Below are 19544 nucleotides of genomic sequence, written 5' to 3'. Positions count from 1 at the left end.
TTAGAGAGATTCAAGTGATTGAAATGTTAGATGAGACTGGCTCTAAAAGACTTCATCCCCATTAGGAGCCAAGATCCCAGCTTTGCTGGGTGGGTTTTGGGTTTGATTTTTATTTTTATTTTTTTTTCCAATGCTGGGCAGGGAGGTAGATGTGAGGTTTCAGCTGACAAACATGAAGAATCCCAGATGCTGCTTGTGCTCAGAGATTTGAGGGCTGGGATATTTTTCAGAATAGTTTAATCCAAATATTGATCTCTTTGGTATTGAATACTCCTGTCAATACTGTTCCAGCCCACCTGCCACCTCCCCTCAACCCCCTTATTGTAACAGAGGGGTTTTCTGTGGTTTTTTTCAAGCCAACCTGATCCTTGGCCGAACCCGGGCCCACGGCAGCGCTCCCTCTGCCACCCTCCCCGCTGCAGGAGGTCTCCCTGAGTGGCAGCCCTGCAGGTAGCCAGGAGGCCACTGAGCAGAGGAACCTTTGAGCCGTTTGCCCTCTTGTCTAAAACAGAGATACTGAATTAAAGCAGACAAAAGAGACGCTGCTGCAGCTGACCCAGCAGCGCTGGGAAGTACCACTCCTGGCTCATTTCATATCAGACTCCCCCTGGATCTTGATGGGAACTCCCATGCACTTGGCACTTTGACCAGGAAAATGTTTATCGATGCAGAGATTTCCATTCTTCTTTTGTTATAAAGAGCCCTAGAAATTGATCCGACAAGGAGATTTGTGACTTTAGCAGCAGCAGAACAGGGCAAGTTCCCATGTGCTCTCAGCAGTGTCTGTTTGCAGTGAGTTGGAGGTGGGGGCGGGATGTTCCCCAGCAAAGAGACAGAGCTGGTTTTCAGGAGCCAGTCACGCTGAGGATTTTTCTTGGAGCCCTTATGAAGAAACTTGTGAAATGCCTTCAAGGGGAATGTGACTTCTCGTTCCAGATTGTCACAGTGGGCCTTTCCCATGCAGCCCACTTGCTCAGAGAGAGTGACACGTACTGCTCCATGACTTCTAAGCCAAAGAGAATCTGGGGTTTTTTTTGCTTGCTTGCTTGTTATTACTAGGTTTTCTGATTGTGGCTGTTTTTCCTTTTAACCTACGTGTTCATCATTTGGGATTTCATTTACAGCACTGTTTCTAAGCACGCTTCAGCAAATAATCTCTGGCTTTTTGCAGCAGAGTCAGGTGATAGCAGCTGGGCCGAGAGCTGCCCGGCTGCCTCCCAGCCCAGGGGGGGAAGAAATCAGTGAGGGGGTGACCCACAGAGATCTGGAGATGCTTTATTGAGTTGTCAGAAGTTGTTCTGAGTAGGGTTTGGCTTTGCTCTAATGCTACAGCTGAAGGTACGTTTGCTGCCCTCTCCAGCCCTTGCTTTCAGAGGCAGAAGGACAGACACGGAGAAGAGTGTTTATATTATTAACTTGGTTTGGTCTCTAATCTGTGGCATCTCAGCCAGTGTGGCCTTCCTGTTCCACATGGGCAGAGAGAGGACCAGTTCCTCCCAGCACCCCCAGTCTGCATCGATTGCTGGGGTGGACAGCAGCCACCTTCCAGTCTGGGGTGGGAAGCAAAGGAGAAATCTTCTCCAGGTGCAGTGGGCTATGGGACAGCAAAAGATTAACAAGAAGCTTTTCATGAGCTCCATGAAAACCTCCATGAAAACAAGAACCTCCATGAGCTGGGAGAGACTTTCTGCCCTGGTCCTCAGCAGAGCAGAACGGAGCCAGTGCAGCCTCTGGAATACTTCAGGGTTATTTTTGTGAGATATTTTTGGTCTTTTCCCTGCCCTGCTTCTATTTTCAGCCAGACTTCCTTGTGCTGAAAATAGCTGTCTAGTTAGCTTAGGAGAAACCTGTTGAAGTGGTGGCTCAAATGCCCACTCTGTGGCAGACTCGTCCTGTCCCCAGGCCTGGGGGAAGCAGCATCTCTCTAGAATTCACTGTAAAACTGAGGATGTCATGCTTGCTTTGCCATCTCTGTGCTGAGTTTTCGGAGTATCTGACCATGCTGCTGCCACCGCCGCTGCTTTGTCACACACCAACACCCACGGGGCTCGAAATTCTCCCTGGCTTCCATCTCCTCTCCACTCCTGTCCTTCTCATTGGGGGCACTGCCCAGGGCTTCTTGGCATGCTGCTGTCCTCGCCTGGCCGCTCTCATCCGTAGCGGGGTCGGCTGACAGACAGCATGGGAAGCCTTTGGAAAAACATAATCCAATGCAGATGAGCAAAGCACGGAGCGCTTTTCCACCTTGATTTGTGGCGTAGCTATTCGAGGTGATAGGACGGGAAGGATCCCTGCTCCTTCCAGAGCTCCAGCTGCCCCTCTCGGAGCAGGACGTACAAATCACGCGTGAGACTGAAAACTGAGTCTGCCTTCACTGCTCAGCCCCGTTCGTGGCCGAGATGTGCCTTCAGTCCGACCAGTCTGGTGCAGCGTGGCCCTCCCGCTACCAGCACAGCTCCGAGAAGATCGAGTCTGTGCTCTGGCTGTTCTGTCAGCCTCAGTACGAGCACAGCTTAAGTGTTGGTGAGAATGGCAGGGACAGCGGGTGAACCAGGGTCATGAGGCATCGGTCTCCCCAGCAAATTGTTTCCCATCCCCCAGACTGAGAAGGGGCAAGAGGATCTTTTGCTTCTCCATCACAAAGGGATCGACCTCCCCAGCGGGGGCTGCGATGGGGTCGGTACCACCTGCCCTGTAGGTGGGAAAGGGAGGGCGAGGGCAGCGCAGCGCTGGTGTCTGCGGGCTGTGCTCCGGCAGGAGCGTCCTCCGCTGGCCGTCAGCAGGAAGAGGAGCCAGTGCTTGACACTTTCCATACCTGGTCGCACTCCTGGAGCGGTGAAGGTTAAACCGCAGCGTCCATGAGCTCACCAAGAAGCTTTCAGAGCCAGTGTTGTGCAAAGGATAATTCTTGAAAAGCCTCCCCTGCTTCCCCACATCTGCATTCCCTTCCCCTGCCCCACATCACCATGGTTGGCTGGATCCCTGCCCCTTCCCTTCTTTTGTGTTGGAGTTTGTTTATGATCATTGCGGGTGCTGTAACATTTGCTGCGTAGGTTCCTCTGGCAGCGTTTGCTCATTTTAAGTCCACTATTGGAATTGCTAACATGCATCTGCTCTTTGGATTTTCCTTTTTGTTTTGCTCTGATTTACACATTGAAAATGGGGCCATCATGGGAACGCTCTCATTTTACTGTTTTTTTTTAATTTATTTCCTTGATTTTTATTTTTTACTTCCAAGGACACAATTTCGAGCCCTGAATTCTTCTCTTCTAACCTCCCTACTTTCATTGCAGATCTTACATTGTAATTTTTTTTTTCTTTTCTTGTTTCTTCTTTCTTATAAAATGCGCAACGGTTATGAATTTTAGTTATTATTAAATGAGATTCTTTTCCTGCTGTCTTGTCTTTTAGGTATGCTCAGCCACCCACCAATCCCCGTTTCCGAGCTGGCTGAACACACAGAGCATCTCAAAGCTAATGATAACCTGAAATTGTCCCAAGAGTATGAGGTATGAGCAAGAGTGAGTGCTGTGCACGGGTTTGCAGAGGCAGGGAATTAGGCAATTCAGACAGGCCCTCATCCAAATAAACGTAGCTTGGTTTTAAGGATCTGGTTAGTTGAAATAAAAAAGCAATTTATCCGTAGAAAATTAAATACAGAAAATAAAGTACTTGCTCAGTGCCTTGCTAGGTTCAGTTCTAGATGATAAAAAAGAGGCTTGTTCCATGAGGCATTTCTGTCCAAAGAGTGGGGATTTGGGGCAGGGTTTGAGCTCCCTTCGTGGAGGGGAATGCTCTTCTAGAAGATGTCTGCCAGACAGACGGACGGGGAGTTGTCCTTAGGGGTGTCTTGTTGCTGAACATGGAGGAGACCAAGCCAAGAAGTGTGATACCCAGTTTTAGATAGCTGAAGTTAAACAAAATGAACAGTAAGTCCTCCAGAGCTGACAGCAGCAGCCATGGAGCTAACGCTGAGAAAAACAGGATGATCTGTGCCTTTCTTGTCTTGTCTAGGTTTTTTTTTTTCTCATTTTTCTCCTTCCTGCTAATGTTTGGTCACTGAAAGAGGCTCCTGCAGGTGACCAGCTGTGGCTGCTGCACTTGCATTTCAAATTACTCCCCCAGACTGTCCCAATTCCCACCTTGCCGGGGCTGAGGGGTCAGGCCAGTCCCAGGGCAGACTGAGGGGGGGACGGGGAAGAGCATGGCAGGTTCCCAGTGCCACTGTGTGGTGTGGCAGCCGTGGCAGCAGAGGGGAAGGGCTCTGTGTGTGCCCAAACCTGCTCCCGTGTGCTGGCGGTGTGCAGGTGCCTTTCATCGCACACTGAACATAGGACTGAATTTTTTTGTTGGTGTTCAAATACCCTGATATTTTTAGACTAATAACTAGTCTAGGCTGCCTAGTGCTGTTTGCAGGCAGAGAGCGAGGGGGTATTTTCTGAACAAAGCACTGGTTCTGGGATGTTTTCACGCATGCCAACATCAGCATGGTGAAGCAGCTCTGCACTCCCAGCCCTGCACCCACGGAGGGGGGGTTTGCACATTGGAGAAGGCACATTTGCTCTGTTGGGGTCTTTCACCCCACGTTGGGGCACGGGGGGAGCAGCAGCCTGTTAATCTGCTCTATCCAGATTTCAAAGACTGATTTGCATAATGCAATATCCCAAGTGCCCTGGCTTCGTTCCAGCACAACCTCCTCTAGTGGGAGAGCCAGAGCTAAACAAACATCGCTAATGAAATGAATGCGAGGCGAGATTAGAGGGATAGAGAGCAAACAGACACATTACAACAGTATAAATACCCATTAGTTAGAAATGCTCCGCAGCGAGAGTGCAGGAGGACGTTGGTGTCGGGTGGTTTTGTAGCGCTGGAGCTGAGCTCTGTCCCGGGGGCTCTGGGGTCAGCACGGGCAGGGGAGGGCAGCTGGAGCAGGGGCCTGGTAAGGGCTGACCCCTGCGAGCTCAAAGGGCCAAATCCAGGCAGGCATCTGCAGGACCTTGTGTGTGTGTGTGTGTGTCCCCAGCCAGGAGGGTCGGGCAGGGAGAGGGAGCGATGGGAAACGCAACTCAGCACGCTCCTGCCAAGCCTCCAATTGAGGCAAACCCCTAGGGCTCCGCAAAATGATGAAGGAATTAAGCCCTTGTTTTATTTAATTCTCTGGCTGAGGATTTAGAGGTAAACGTAATTAACCTAATTTCCATATCTGGGACAGCTGGACTTTAGAGAGAAATAAAAAGAAAAAAAAAAAAACACCAAAAAAACCAACCACCAAACCTGGCATAAATCACCAGGACAGGCAAAGAGGATTTTTCTCTCCAGTGCATTGCATTGTTGACTCCTTCATCCCTTCTAGGGAAAAGCCATGTCGATTCAGTTTCTTAGGGCCAAGGTCCTTACCCCTTCTCTGTCCAGGGAGCTGCACTTGTCCTGCCCTGTGGAGCAGGCAGGTGCCTGCCCCTGCCAGGCTCCCCTGGGGCTTTCTCCCGCTTTGCACTTGGGAGACCTTCAGCACTGAGTCTTTGTGGTCCCAAGTCGTGTCATCTCTGCTCTTCGTGGAGAAGCCCAGTCCCCTCCTGCTGCCCACAACAGCAAGTTTTCTCCTGATGTTTCGTGTCCCGCTTGCACACGTGGTTATAAACCTTGTCCTACCTTAAATATCTTCTTCCCCAGGTATTAGTGCTCACCAAGACACTGGTATATTTATGCCTTCTTAATCGTTGTTTAGTTTAACCATGCACAGATTTAGCCTCTTCATCATTTCATAAATACATCCTGATGTGATTGTTCCTGTTGTTCTCTCCCAATTGCCGGCCATTTGTCAGGGTTGGGAGCGCAGGGCTGTAACTAACCCAGCAGAAGTACGATCCCCTGTTGCAGCCTGAAATGGCACTGATGCTTTTGCCACCGGGTTGCACTGCATCGTGCCAAAGGGGGAATTATCTCAGGTACCACGCTGGGGGCCAGGGCAGGGGGGCTGGGAGCACACTGGGCCGTCGGGCTGCGGCTGCTCACGGCAGAGATCGGTTCTTGAGGGAGGCAAAGGGCGAATGCTGCGTTCCTCACCCAGATCTCCCGAGCCAGCATCTGTCCCCTGCAGAACAAGGTATTCAGAGCTTGATCTGCTGCTTTTCCCCTCCCTGACTCTTGCGTTTTCTTTCCCAATTCCTCCAGTCCATCGACCCTGGCCAGCAGTTCACCTGGGAGCACTCCAACCTCGAAGTGAACAAGCCCAAAAACCGTTACGCGAACGTGATCGCCTACGACCACTCGCGTGTCATCCTGCTGCCCATTGAAGGTACTGTAGCATCTCTGCTCCTGCACCTTAGTGCTGGTGCTACTGCACGTGCTCTTCTCCCTTAGGTTATTCCCTGTTTATATTCTTCTCTTAGCATGTCCCGGGGAGTTTAGCAAGGAGATATCTCTGTAAACCAGGCATTTGTTTAATTTGGGTGACTGACATATTCCCTGGAGCTGCAATCTTATTTCAAGGGCTGGTTTATCAAGAAACTGTCTTCCCTTTACTTGGAGATCCCTGCTCGATATGTTCCTGACTAACGGGAAGAATTCAGACCACATAGTGCTTTAGAGAGAGCAGGAACAGGGCAGTGGGTGGCAATGGGTGTGGAGTGTATCTGTACAGCGGCTGAATGAGAAGCAAGCACAGGGCTGATTGTACAGATGTGTCAGCAACATAGCAAACACGTGGCTGCTGAGTTGTACAGACATGAAGATTACTTGATGTGCAGCTCCTGCTGCAGTCCTGGCCCCTAAAAGGGCAAGAATAAGAAGGGGTTAGTGTTAGCCTGGTAGGTCATAAATTGCTTCTTGAGCCTCCTATGTGAGTGGTGGTGCAGTCAGAAAATTTACATTAAATTTCACAACTCGTGGCTCTTGACAGAGTTGCTCTGGTGCACACTAGGATAAGAGGGGCTTTTGGTGGAGAGGAGATGGAGTTTAACAGGGCACCTGCTTTGGTTGCTGCTGCTGAGATAATAGTCAGGTTTCATCGTCTGGGGTTGTGTGGGGCTGTGCGGTAGGGATAAAGCATTTAAGGCTAGTCTAGCATTGCCAAGAGCTGATCATCTGAGCAGAGAGGATATGGGATGTCCTAATAACCCCCTGGTGAATGGAAAGGTTAATTTAGAAGTTGTGACAAGGGAATTGCTAGAATAATCTCCCTTTGCTGAGGTAACTCTGAGGGATGCAGGGAAGTGGAAGAACTGTTCCTGAAGTAACAACAGATCATGGTGATTTGCCAGAAAGCTGCACAAATCTGGATTGGTCTTGTCTGCCATGAAAGGATTTTAAACATTTCTCATTGTGAAGATGACTGTGTTCTGGCTTGGTTTTCTTCTGAGATTAATATTGCATGAGCCAAGGAAAGAAAAGTCTTTAAAAAGTTGCCATGTTATTCAAGGGAAAGGAGAAGAGCACAACTGTAGGAATGAAGGACACTTCGGGCTGGTCTCAGCTCTCAGGAAAACAGAAGCACAGGGCTGGATGCAGGCAGCAGTCCCAGCTCTGCCCAGGTGGCATTGGGAGGGACCCGTGGTGCAAGTATGACGGGCCAAGGTTTCATTTTCAAGCATCTGAGAGGTTCTGACATGTCTTGGCTGGTGTGTTCCTTCTTACCAGGCTGTATTTTATGCTGAGGGCTGGAAGATGAAAGGAGTCGGAGGAATTAGTTGTTGCTTTCTCTTTGTTTTAAATCTGGATTTGTCAAGGCTGCAAACTGTCACCATCTGCTTGGTTGGGAAGAAGTAGTGGCTTTAATTCCGTGACTTCTCTGTAACTGGGCCTGTCACACAGCGAAACATTGCAGGAGCTCATGGCCACCATTTTAAATTACAGAGTGGACCCGAGGGGGCTGGAGAGGAGATTAATTCTGGAAGCTCAGCCTTGATCACGTTCCTGCTGCTGCTGCACAGCCGCCTTCCCTCCTGAAATTTCAGATTGGGAAGGAATGGGGGCAGGGAACCCTCCAGAAATTTAATCAAAAGCCATTTCTACCAGCAGCTGAAATTACCAAGTACCCTTGAGGACTGGCAGGCAATTCAGCGTGGATTGCACCTCGCCAGCAGAAGCAGCAATGCCTATTGCTGCAGCAGGCTGAGGACTAGCAACCCAATTTCATATTGGTGCTGCTCCCCACCCTTGGCTCCCCTCGAGACAGGAGTTAAGCGTTCTGTACCGAGTTAATCATGGGTTAGCAGGAACCTGCCAACCTTGCCAGCCGCTCTGCTGTAATTAGGAACAGGCCAAATCGCCAACCAGCGCGGATCCTCTGTGCCAATCTCGGAGGCTCTCGAAAGCTGAACCTGAACATCCCTGCTTGCCAGTGTCCATTTTAACTTCAGAGCAGTTTTCTCCTGCCACGTCCCAATCACCCTCTTCACTCTGGCAGTACCTCCTGCCACTCGTATCAAACCCCTCAAGCAGGGACACAGGCAAGCAGCTGTAACTCAATAGCCTGTAACTCAGGCGAATGGAGAAAAAACCCACTCCTAAAACGGACAGCAGACAATTTAAAACAAGTCAAAGCCTGCAATTTCAAAGCCTTTATTGGCTGAATCAAGCCTGGTTTTATTCCTTACTTTGTCCAGCTGTAGCTCACTGCCTGGGCTTAGACTATGGACTGTGCAGTGCATCAACCAGGTGCATTTACTCTGGGCATTCAGGAAAAAGCACTTGGTTTTGTCCTATTTGAGACCAGTCAAGCAAGAGCCCTAGGCCAGGACTTCTGCTCCTGTTAGCAACACCAGTTGGAAGACCATGGTTTCAAGGCTTGATATTCTGTCTCTTTAATTTTTGCAAGAAGTTATTTGTCTCCCTGCAATGCAGACCTTGGAGGCAGGAGCTTCAGCTGGGAAAGACTCACAAAGAGCTGTGATCCTAACCCACCAAGCCATGGAGGCTCTGGTGTTTTTGTAGGGGAATTATCTCTATTGACGTTCCTGCAGAGATCTCATGATTCCAACTCTGAAGTCCTGCGCGATTCACTAACTCGCTTTTGCTGGTTTCGTACAGGAATTGTGGGCAGCGATTACATTAATGCCAACTACATTGATGGCTACCGGAAGCAGAATGCATACATCGCCACGCAGGGGCCTCTGCCAGAGACCTTTGGAGACTTTTGGAGGATGGTGTGGGAGCAGCGTTCAGCTACTATTGTTATGATGACTAAGCTGGAGGAGAAATCACGGGTAAGATGCACGAGAAGGATGACTAGTTAGTCATAATCCTGGGGGATTGGAGGGTAGGGTTGGGAAACAGCAAATCCCTTTGATCTGCAACCCACATTTATGTCAGTGGGGGATTTCTGCCTGTTTTGCCAGCACCCTGAAAGTTCAGTGATTCATTGCCTTTAAAAAAACAAACCATTCACCCTGGAAAGCTGCAGCCTCCTTTGCAACTCCAAGAGAAGAGGACACTCAATCCCACTGCATGCTTTGTAGGTCTGTCTCGGAGTTAATCATGTGGCACGTTTCACATTCAGTTCTCTTGTTTAACAAGCCCCAGTACATTCACTCTAATCTTCAGGATCATTCCAATCTATTGTCTCCATGATTGATGTGGTGCATCAAAGCCTGTGCTTAGTCAGTCGGAGCTTTTCAAGGCGGGTCTGTCCCTGTCCTGGTGCTCTGGAAAGACTTTTGCACCTTCCCTCCCCTTTGTGACCCGGCCAGCTTCACCTGTAACCACCTCGGGGCAGTTGTGGAATGAGCTTCCCCCGTGGCACAGGGTTTGCCCCAGCATTGAGCAATGCCTCCTGTCTTCCAGATCAAGTGTGACCAGTACTGGCCGGGCCGGGGTACAGACACCTATGGAATGATTCAAGTGACGTTACTCGACACCATCGAACTGGCCACGTTCTGCGTTCGAACGTTCTCCCTTCACAAGGTGACCTTCCTCCCGCTCCTCTTCTGCCCCCGGCGGGCAGCCCCCGGCCCTGTGCTGGTACCTCACGTTGCTCTTGGTGCTCTCTTGTCTTTGCAGAACGGCTCCAGTGAGAAGCGGGAGGTCCGCCAGTTCCAGTTCACGGCGTGGCCTGACCACGGGGTCCCCGAGTATCCCACCCCCTTCCTGGCTTTTCTGAGACGGGTGAAAACCTGCAACCCCCCCGACGCTGGTCCCATCGTGGTGCACTGCAGGTACCAACCCCTGCGAGGGAGGCACAAGCTGAGGGTGAAGTTGATTGACCTGCAGTCTCCTAGCGAGTCCTGTGAAGTGGATTCCCCAGGCAGCAGCTGAGGAGGAAATTTGGGATTTTCACCGAGCGCAGAATTTCCTGAGACGAGTGGTTTAGTTTCCACCAAATCACTCGGATCTTGTTAGCAATGGCAAAAGCAAAGCGCCCCGTGCTGTGCCAGTGTCTGGTTCTGTGTGCAGGGGCTGTTTTTTGTCACAAGGGGAAAGGACAGAGATCGAGTGTGGCCTGGAAAGCTGCGTGGTGTTGCTGCGTCAGGTGTTTGGGAGGCAGAGCTGCATCGGCTGTCAAAGGGAGAGCTGACAGTGATTGAAAGAGGTGGGGGGGGGTTTGAGTGCTGCAGCCGTTCTGATAATGACAAACTGAAGGCCCCTATGGGTAGGTTGCATTCCCTAATTCAATTTACAACCCGACGAGGAATGCTTGCAGCCTCAACTTAGATAAATCCCTGTGTTCCTCGGGAGGGTGTGGAGGAACCTGCAGGTTACTCGGCACTGAGGAAAGCGATCTGAATTTTACAGGCTGCTGGGGGAAGCTAATCCTGCCTCTCCTAGAGGATGCCATTTAAACAGTCTTTGTAAGTGGGCAACTTATCACTAACCTTGCAGATGGCAATTATCGTGCACTTCTCAGAAAATGAATAAAGGGAGCTGTCAGCTCACAATGCGCAGGAACCGGCTCCCGAATCAGCTGCTAAATTCTTGCCAAAGCTTCAGTCACCTGCTTGGTTCAGGTGTTAGGTAGTCTAATTAAAAGAGCTCAAGAGGGCTTTATGAAAAAAGGGACTGCACTGGAATAGTAAAAGGAAACCCTTTATTAGCAGCGGCCAATGCCCAGACCCACAGAGCCCTGCTGATTCACAAATGCCATTACACACAAGTTTGATGTTACCTCGATGCACAAAAACATTTAGGAAAAGAGGTGACGCATGTTACTCATTACAACATCAGTAGTTTCTCAGCTGCTGAAAGATCTGAGTGATTAAACGTGCTTTTTAAGCCCTTAGATTGTGCCAGGCGTTTGTTCAAGCCTAGAGCCCCCTGCCTAGAATTGTCATAGTTGTGTGTCTGCCAGGAGAGCTCCCGTCCCGGGGATGTCACAGATGAAGAGGCAGCAGAAACGGGGCAGACCAGGATGAAGGGGCAATAGGCACGTCACCAGAGGCAACTTTTCATCTTCCATCCTGTCCTCGGGTGACGTTAGACCAAACTTGGTCTGGGAAGTTTTTGCTAAACTGAGCTGAACAAAGCAAACCTCTGCATGCTGCAAACTCTGGGGCTAAGCCTGAGTGCTGCTGCGTACAGACAGACACCGGAGATGAGGGGACCTTTCCCTCTGCTGGCTCTGACCCAGCAGCCTCTCGCAGCTGTTAGGGCAGCACTGGCCTAGGTGGGGTTCAGACAAACAGCTTTTTAGGTCCCAGCACAGGCTTTAGTGGCCCTAGCGCAGCACGGTGCTCACTGGCTCAGGGCTGCTGTGGCTTTGATGTCACCGCTGTCCTCCAGGGCCTGTTGTACAACTGTCCAAACCCTCCAACTTTTTTAAACTGTCAAGAGCAACACACCAAGGTGAGTGCTCACCAGCACCAGTTCCTTTAATACAACAAAGTTCTGAAACAGCTGGACGCACACGTTTGGCTGCTTTGCCAAGATTTCCTTTGCCTCGGTCCATCAGTAGCCGCGTTCACAAGGCCCAGGGTCCATCCCAGCCACCAAGTGCCTTTGGCGTTCACTGTCTGCCTTGTGCATCTGTCTCTCCCCTGTGTTACTGCAGTGGAAAGCTCCTCACTCGTGGGTGGCCTTCTGGACTATCTTCCTTCAGTGGCAGAGTAGTCCCATCACTTCATTTTTTTTTTTAAATTTTTTTCCCCCCAGTGCGGGCGTTGGACGGACAGGCTGCTTCATTGTGATCGACGCCATGCTCGAGAGGATAAAACATGAGAAGACGGTGGACATTTACGGGCACGTCACGCTCATGAGGTCACAGCGCAATTACATGGTGCAGACAGAAGACCAGTACAGCTTTATACACGATGCCTTGCTTGAGGCTGTTGCTTGTGGCAACACGGAGGTCCCAGCCAGGAACCTCTACACCTACATCCAGAAACTGGCACAGATTGAAGTCGGGGAGCACGTGACAGGCATGGAGCTGGAGTTCAAGGTAATGGTGGGTGCTTGGATGGGGACAGTGGTCACTCTGCGTTCCTCACAGGAGCCCTGCTCTGTCTGTGTTAGCAGACAGGAAGCCTTTATAAGGCTGATAGGAACTTCTTTTGGTTCCACGTTAGAGAAGTAATTACTTTTCTGCCTTATGCTACTGCAGTTCCCAGGGGAGACCTACCTGCCACTGCAGGAGGTTTGTCTGGTCATTTCAAATCGAGATTGAGTTTGCTCACTCCTTAGATTGGGTTTTTAAACTTTTTTTTTTTTCCTCTGAGCTTGTTGCTTAGGGAATGGTCTCAGACTCTGTCCCCACCCCCCAAAAAAAAAAAAAGAGGGAGCACCAGGCAGAACTGTGCGGTGGAACATGGAGGGCGAGTTAAGTGGGTTGGCCTAGGGCTTAAGAAAAAAGAAATAAAAAGCTGACCAAATGGTTGTGGCTCTGCTTTTGCCTTCAGCGACTCGCCAACTCCAAAGCCCACACCTCCAGGTTCATCAGCGCCAACCTCCCATGCAACAAATTCAAGAATCGCCTTGTCAACATCATGCCATACGAGACGACACGGGTCTGCCTCCAGCCCATCAGAGGAGTGGAGGGGTCGGACTACATCAACGCCAGCTTCATCGATGGCTACAGGTGCCGGGGCCCTCGCTGCATCGGGGAGGATGGGGGTAGCCCGGGGATGCCACGTCCTGAGGGCTGGGCTAGGCCTAACCCTGCAGTCTGTGCTCTGTCCCATCACCTGGCTGCAGTGGGGAGGTGCTGGAGGCCAGTGTCCTCGTGCTGATGGCCGGCAGCCCACCCACAGGCTCAGCTGCAGCCTTGTGATGAGCTCTATTCTCTGCGGTCTTAAAATCATTTATCCCTTGAAGCGAACCAAACCCTTCTCCAGCTGCAGGTCCTAAACATAGAGTGTCAGTGAGGGGTGGATTTTGCCGTTGGGAGGTTTCTAAAAACAGATTAGCCTTTTTATTACTTCTGTGGTTCGGGGATGTTACAATTCTGACAGCTTCCCACAGGCAACACATGCCATGTGCTGCAGCCCGAGGAGCTGCAGCCCTCCCCTGGAACAAAGCAGCCCCACGTGCACCTTCCTCGCCTCCAGGTGCCCCTGGCCGGGGCACCACCACACCGGGCAGGACAATTCCTGGTGCTGCCCAGGCCCAGAAAACGTGGATGCTAGTTCCAGGAATATAGAGCTTCAGGCTAGAGCAATCTGGATTCTTTCTCAATGATATTTAGAGAAAGCTTCACCACTGACATTGCTTTGACCATTGGCACCAAACACCCCTCTAGACCTCGCACTGTTCCAGTTCCTCCCCACCATTTCCATTTGTGCTCCTACTCCAGCCTGGGCGTGCGCTTCCCAAAGCTTCTGCCCCAGCACTTCTCCACCCCCTCTTGACCCACCCCTGGGGTTTGGGCTCTCCTGCAGGCAGCAGAAGGCGTACATTGCCACTCAAGGGCCCCTGGCAGAGACCACAGAGGATTTCTGGCGGATGCTGTGGGAGAACAACTCCACCATCGTCGTGATGCTGACGAAGCTTCGCGAGATGGGTCGGGTAAGTCTGCGCCGCACGCAGCCCGGGGTGGGGGTGCCTGCAGCACGGGGGCTAACAGAGACTTTTCTTCCTCCGTGGCAGGAAAAGTGCCATCAGTACTGGCCAGCGGAGCGCTCTGCCCGCTACCAGTACTTTGTAGTCGATCCCATGGCAGAATACAACATGCCTCAGTACATCCTGCGAGAGTTCAAGGTCACCGATGCCAGGGTAAGCAGGCGCCGCGCAGGGGCAGGCTCTGCCCCCGAGGGCTGTAGCTGGGGGGGCTGGAGGGATTCAAACCCAGGGGATAGGGAAGCCACCTTCCCTAAGACAAGACTTTGGTGTGGTTTGTCTCCTGTAAGAAAGACCAAGGTGTAAACACTTTCTCTGTCAAAGTCTGGGATTATCATCTGTGGAGGAGAATTTAGTTGTGATGAGGCACAGGGCACACAAACAGAGATTGTATTTCAGTATATCTTAAATATATATATATATATATATATGTATCTTCAGTATATGAGATGAAAGCAGAAAACAGTATCTCCCTGAAGAGCTAATAAATAAATAAACCCCCAGACTTGAGAAGGATACTCTGTGCCCTACAAAAAACCACTCCTCCTCTGGCTTTGAGAGCCGCCCTTACCGCTCTCACAGGGGCACACGCACTCAAGTCATCCTGGATTCAGTGTCACATTTCTCCTCTGAAGGAACATTTTGGTACCTTCTGAAATTTATTTAGCAAATGTAACCCTCACTCTCAAAGTAGAGGAGTCCTCTGCTTTTGAGGTTGCCATTATTGGAGAACCAGATGATTCTATTTGCAAGGTTGAGAAGGAAGATGCCTCATCAGTCCTGGTAGAACAAGATTTATCTTTCTGTCAGCTGTAATTCTGACACTGTGGCAACTCTTTTTTCAAGATTGATAGAGAGGCCATAACCTCACCTTGAATGTTCCTTTGCATCTGTGCGGGCTTTGCAGTGGTCAGGGCTTTCAGCACACCTGCCAGGAGTACAGAGCTGTGCTGACAGATCTCAGCTGCACCCTGAGCAGCTTCATCGTTATAGATCTAGATTATATATACATATATGTTCTCTTGATTATAACACAAAGTTGGTTCAACTTTTTATGCCCCTTAATGAACAGCAACAAAATGGGGGTGGGGGTGGTGTTTGCCTTTTGTATTCCGTACCACCAATACAGGATGTTTTCAATATCCCGATTTTTCTCCCCCAGGATGGTCAGTCACGAACTGTTCGTCAGTTCCAGTTCACTGACTGGCCAGAACAAGGCGTGCCAAAATCAGGAGAAGGTTTTATCGATTTCATTGGACAGGTACATAAGACCAAGGAACAGTTTGGCCAGGATGGCCCCATCTCTGTCCACTGCAGGTACGCACACGCAAATGCCAACATCTGATCATCTGAGGATGCAAAAGAGCAGAAAGAATTAAAATCCTACATCTATTTCTCTCCTTTCCCACCCCATCTTGGCAGACACCTATTTCTTGGGGGTGTCTGGAGGGGGAGGGTTCTGCCAACCAAATTCATCTCCCTTCAGACCTGGGCACTGCCCACCAGGCCTTTGACCCTGTATATCCAGGGGAGACATATGAAATGCTGAAGGAGATGGGAACCACAGTGTTAATGTTTGACCTGTGGAATGAGAAGTATTTTTACCAATCTTAGCCCAGTTCTACTCCTCTGACATTGCTGGGTTGTGTTTGCTGATGGTGAGAATTGTACCTCCCTACCCCAAGGCAGGAGAGGATAAATGCATTCTTCAAATTAATTTAAAAGCCTAACAATTACATATTAGGAATTTTCACACTGGATGCTGTTTACTACTACCCAAAGATTTTGATTTTTTTTTAATTTTTTTTTTTTAATTATTCCACTCTCAAAGATTTGTCTGGGTCACATACTGGCAGTTTTACTATTTCCCTCCTCCTGGAGGACTGACTGAGCCTCTCCACCTCTAACATGTTTCTGTTCATAAGACACAGCTCAACCATACCATAACCTCAGCATTTAGAGAAGCACTGGAACACTAATATCCTTTTTTTTCCTCCCATTTCTACAGTGCTGGTGTGGGCAGGACTGGAGTGTTCATCACATTGAGTATCGTCCTGGAGAGAATGCGTTATGAGGGTGTTGTAGATATTTTCCAGACAGTAAAGATGCTGCGAACACAACGACCTGCTATGGTGCAAACAGAGGTGAGGTGGAGTGGGGAACCCATCCTCTGTCACCATTTAGGGGGCTGCAGCCTGTCCCTTGGCTGCCCAGGCTGCACTGCTGATGGGGAAAAAAAAAATATTTAAAAAGTCCTCTTGTTATAAAGTCTCATCTTTGGGATTATAAAGTCTCAATCTCTGGGATTTCATCCCGGTCTGCCAGCCCCGATTCTTATCTCCACCCACCTCTGAGGTGTGGGGGCCTCACCTGCCTCAGCACAGCCCAAGGTTGGCTGCAGGGCCGGCCAGGTTGGGGTGGGATGGTCGGTGTCTGAGATGCACAGACTCTAAAGGGAAGGGATTTCCTTTCCCTGGAGTTTGTGGCGCTCTGAGAATAAAAGAGAGTCTGCGCATGATTCCTGCCCAGGTATGTCCTAACTGGAAAGCAGGGCAGGGATCCTAAAGAGCTTTTTCAAACCTCTGAAGCTGGTTCTCTACTGTTTGCAGGATGAATACCAGTTCTGTTACCAGGCAGCTCTGGAGTATCTGGGAAGTTTTGATCACTATGCAACATAAAAAGCCATCCGTTGTGCAGACTTTACCAACCACTTAAGTCCTGGAAGGCCTCTTTTGACCCAGGAGGAGTGCTTGAACTTACAAAACTGAATCAGAAGAAGTACCTTTTCATCTGGACAATGCATTGGGGAGCAGGGGGAAGGATCGAAAGGAACACCCCTTCAGGAACTCCATGTTGTAACCTGGACCGTGAAGAGGCAGCTCAGGAGATTGCTGAAGGACTGCTTTAAGTGGTGAACTGCTCTTGTTACCTCAAGTGGTGTTTGCTGTGGACGACGTATGGACATCATGAAACAGCTCCAAAAGCTAAAACACACCTTGCGAAACGTTACCGCTGGAGAAGGGAAGGAAACCGACTTTGGTTACATCATTAGAGTTCAGTTTATTTACTAATATAGTTGGCAGTCTTTAAAGGAAGTCACTTGCAGAATTGAAGGTGTTCTGTAAAAGATCAGAAAAGGAATTAAATCTCAACACTTAGGCAAACTTAGGGTCAGGAGTTCTTCTAGCTGGAGTCTTAACAACCTCAGTATCAACATCGGGATGATTCTGGGCTTACAGGCACCTTGCAAACAGCATTCACCGAACGCCCCTGCCACGCGAGAGGTTTTATAGCTCACATTTTGAATACTTGGAACATTCCTCATTTCTTCTAATTCCAAAATTTATTTTTTAGGATATTTAAAATTATAGAGAAAGAGATAACAACACCCCGCCCTGGCTGTGTGGTGTGGCCCCCTCCCCTCGCACGCGGGTGGGTTGGGTGGAGCTGGCAGCTCCCCTGGGCTGGGGTCGCTGACTGCTGGTTCTGTTCCCCCTTTAGCACATCCAGCGACCACAAAGGCATTAATTAGAGCAGCGGTGGGACACCCTGTAACAAAAGGCAGCCCCTTTCCCCTTCTCTTTGCACATTCACACCACCCCACTGCTGCTGCAGGCAGCTGTGCCAGCCCCCGCGCCGGGAGCAGCTCTCGGAGAGGAGCCCCACAAGCACCCTTGAGAAATTTATTTCCAATAACCAACTGCTGCTGAACGCAGCGGCTCTCCGGGAGCCAGGCAGAGAGAGTCAGGACTGTCCCGGTACCACGTCACCCCAGGCTCACTGGCACAGCTACGAACATGCCCTAGCTGTATAAATAACGGGGAAAGATCACGTGAGATGCGTTCAATGGCATAGACTGTGAGTGGCTTTCTTTAAAGTATCGATGTAACTGTAACAAGTGACATTACCTTTTTTTTAAATAGTGTATTTTTTCCTTTTTTTTAAAAAAAAAAGACAAAGAATATCAGTCAATGAATTTAAAAGAAAAATTTGCTTATTTGTTCATATTATGTTCAAAGACAGTCTATTTTTTCACTGTAGAAATGTTACGTGTAATGGCTGTGATATATAAAAATGCAGTGCAAATTGCTACTTCTACATATTGCTTTTCTACCATTTAAAAGGTTTAACTTGCTCATGTAAGAACAAAACGTCCTTTCTGGATTTTTTTTTTTTTTTTTTGGGTTCTTTTGTTTTAAATCGCAGACATATCACATGTCTCCGGAAGGCAGGCCTGGACATGGCAGCAGTGCCAACCCCCTCCCCTTCAGCCGTGGCCGTGCTGCCCGCTCCTGCCAGGGCCAGGGCTGAACTGGGAGGTTAAACACCAACACCAGTGTCTTACGATGACTGAAGACAGAAATTCTGACGGCGGAGCCGTGGCACAGGCCAGCGCACACAGGGGGGGTTTTTAACATCAAAGGTGTCTTGTAGGTAACAGCCCAAGTCTGTCTGTGCGCTGGGTTGTAGATACAACACTCGTGCAAGTGTATGTGACTGATAAGGAGTTTTCTTGCAGAAAAGGACAGCATGTCTTGGAAAAGACACACTGCCCTGAACACTGCTTGCCTGGGACTTTTTCCTTTTTTTATTTTTCTAGAAGGGGTAATCATGGCCATCAAGTGCTACCCAGAAAACCCCACAACAACCTATTTCCTGTCTTTAACTGAAAGGAAAAAAAAAAAAAAAAAAAAAAAAAGAAACGAAAGGCTTCTTCAAGATTTTAATTCTTATTTGTGTGAAAGTTGCCCAAATTTCTAAGTATGTTGCAGCAAAATCTTACTGGACAAGTTGGGGGGAGGGGGGAGGTTTTTTTCTTTGTATGAGAGCAAAGTGCTGTTGCTTTCACACTGTTATTTCAAACTGAAACAGTAAGTGGTTTTCATACCACTGTGTATGTAGATATATTGACTTTGTATTAAAGGAAGATTGTCTGAAAGGCCTGACTGCAAACCTCTTTGTTGGGAGGAGCGGGCAAGGAATGAAGCAGTTGGTCCGTGGAACGCAGCCACTGCGGAAACCCTTTGGCTGGTGCCCACGGCCAGGTAGCAGGTTGCTCTCCCTCTGCTGTGCTCATGCTCCTTCTAAAAACAGGCCACCTTTACAAGCCAAACGTGGCTGTAAAGAAACGAGCTCATTCGGAGAGCTTTGGGCCAAAGAGCCACAGTGGCACAGGCACAAGCTTCCTGCTCGTTCAGCAGCAGGACTCTGGCATGGGGGGAGCCAGGAGTGAGGCTCATCCCAGCCACAGGTGCCGGCTTTCCCTGACGTGGGGCCGTGGCTTCCAAAGGAGCAGATCCATCCCCTGCCCTGCTCAGCCTGTCCAGGTGCCGTCCTGGCTCTGGATGAGGGCTCCAAGCCTGCAGGCAAGGGGGGGGGGGGAAAAAAAAAAAAAAAAAAAAAAAATCTCAGCGCAGAAACAGACTTACCCAAAGCAGGCGGTGGCGAAAGGCGAAGGTCCCGTTCGGAGCTCGGGGCCGTGGCAGATGGAGGGCTCCTCGCCACGCTGCCGAGGGGAACAGTCCAGCAAGAGGAAGCAGCTCAGAGCTCCTCCGCTGCCCTGT

At 49.8% G+C, this 19544-nt stretch overlaps 1 protein-coding gene across 12 annotated transcripts in view; it reads left to right on the top strand.

The window, feature by feature from the left end:
- Positions 1 to 18919, top strand: part of PTPRS (protein tyrosine phosphatase receptor type S) — a 161816-nt gene extending 142897 nt beyond the window's left edge. For all 12 annotated transcript variants that reach the window (XM_074928202.1, XM_074928198.1, XM_074928197.1 and 9 more), the window contains 12 exons: positions 3412 to 3509; positions 6172 to 6295; positions 9028 to 9203; positions 9781 to 9900; positions 9997 to 10151; positions 12082 to 12367; positions 12825 to 13003; positions 13803 to 13929; positions 14011 to 14136; positions 15143 to 15297; positions 15989 to 16124; positions 16590 to 18919. In XM_074928202.1, the coding sequence (XP_074784303.1) occupies positions 3412 to 3509; positions 6172 to 6295; positions 9028 to 9203; positions 9781 to 9900; positions 9997 to 10151; positions 12082 to 12367; positions 12825 to 13003; positions 13803 to 13929; positions 14011 to 14136; positions 15143 to 15297; positions 15989 to 16124; positions 16590 to 16658 (1751 nt within the window). In that variant the 3' untranslated portion in view covers positions 16659 to 18919. The remainder of the gene's footprint in view (positions 1 to 3411; positions 3510 to 6171; positions 6296 to 9027; positions 9204 to 9780; positions 9901 to 9996; positions 10152 to 12081; positions 12368 to 12824; positions 13004 to 13802; positions 13930 to 14010; positions 14137 to 15142; positions 15298 to 15988; positions 16125 to 16589) is intronic.
- The last annotated feature ends 625 nt before the right edge of the window (positions 18920 to 19544 follow it).

Source organism: Athene noctua, chromosome 27, assembly GCF_965140245.1.
Source record: "Athene noctua chromosome 27, bAthNoc1.hap1.1, whole genome shotgun sequence".
NCBI classification, from domain to species: domain Eukaryota; kingdom Metazoa; phylum Chordata; class Aves; order Strigiformes; family Strigidae; genus Athene; species Athene noctua.
The sequence above is the reverse complement of the archived record's forward strand: the minus strand, read 5'-3'. Positions and strand labels throughout refer to the sequence as shown.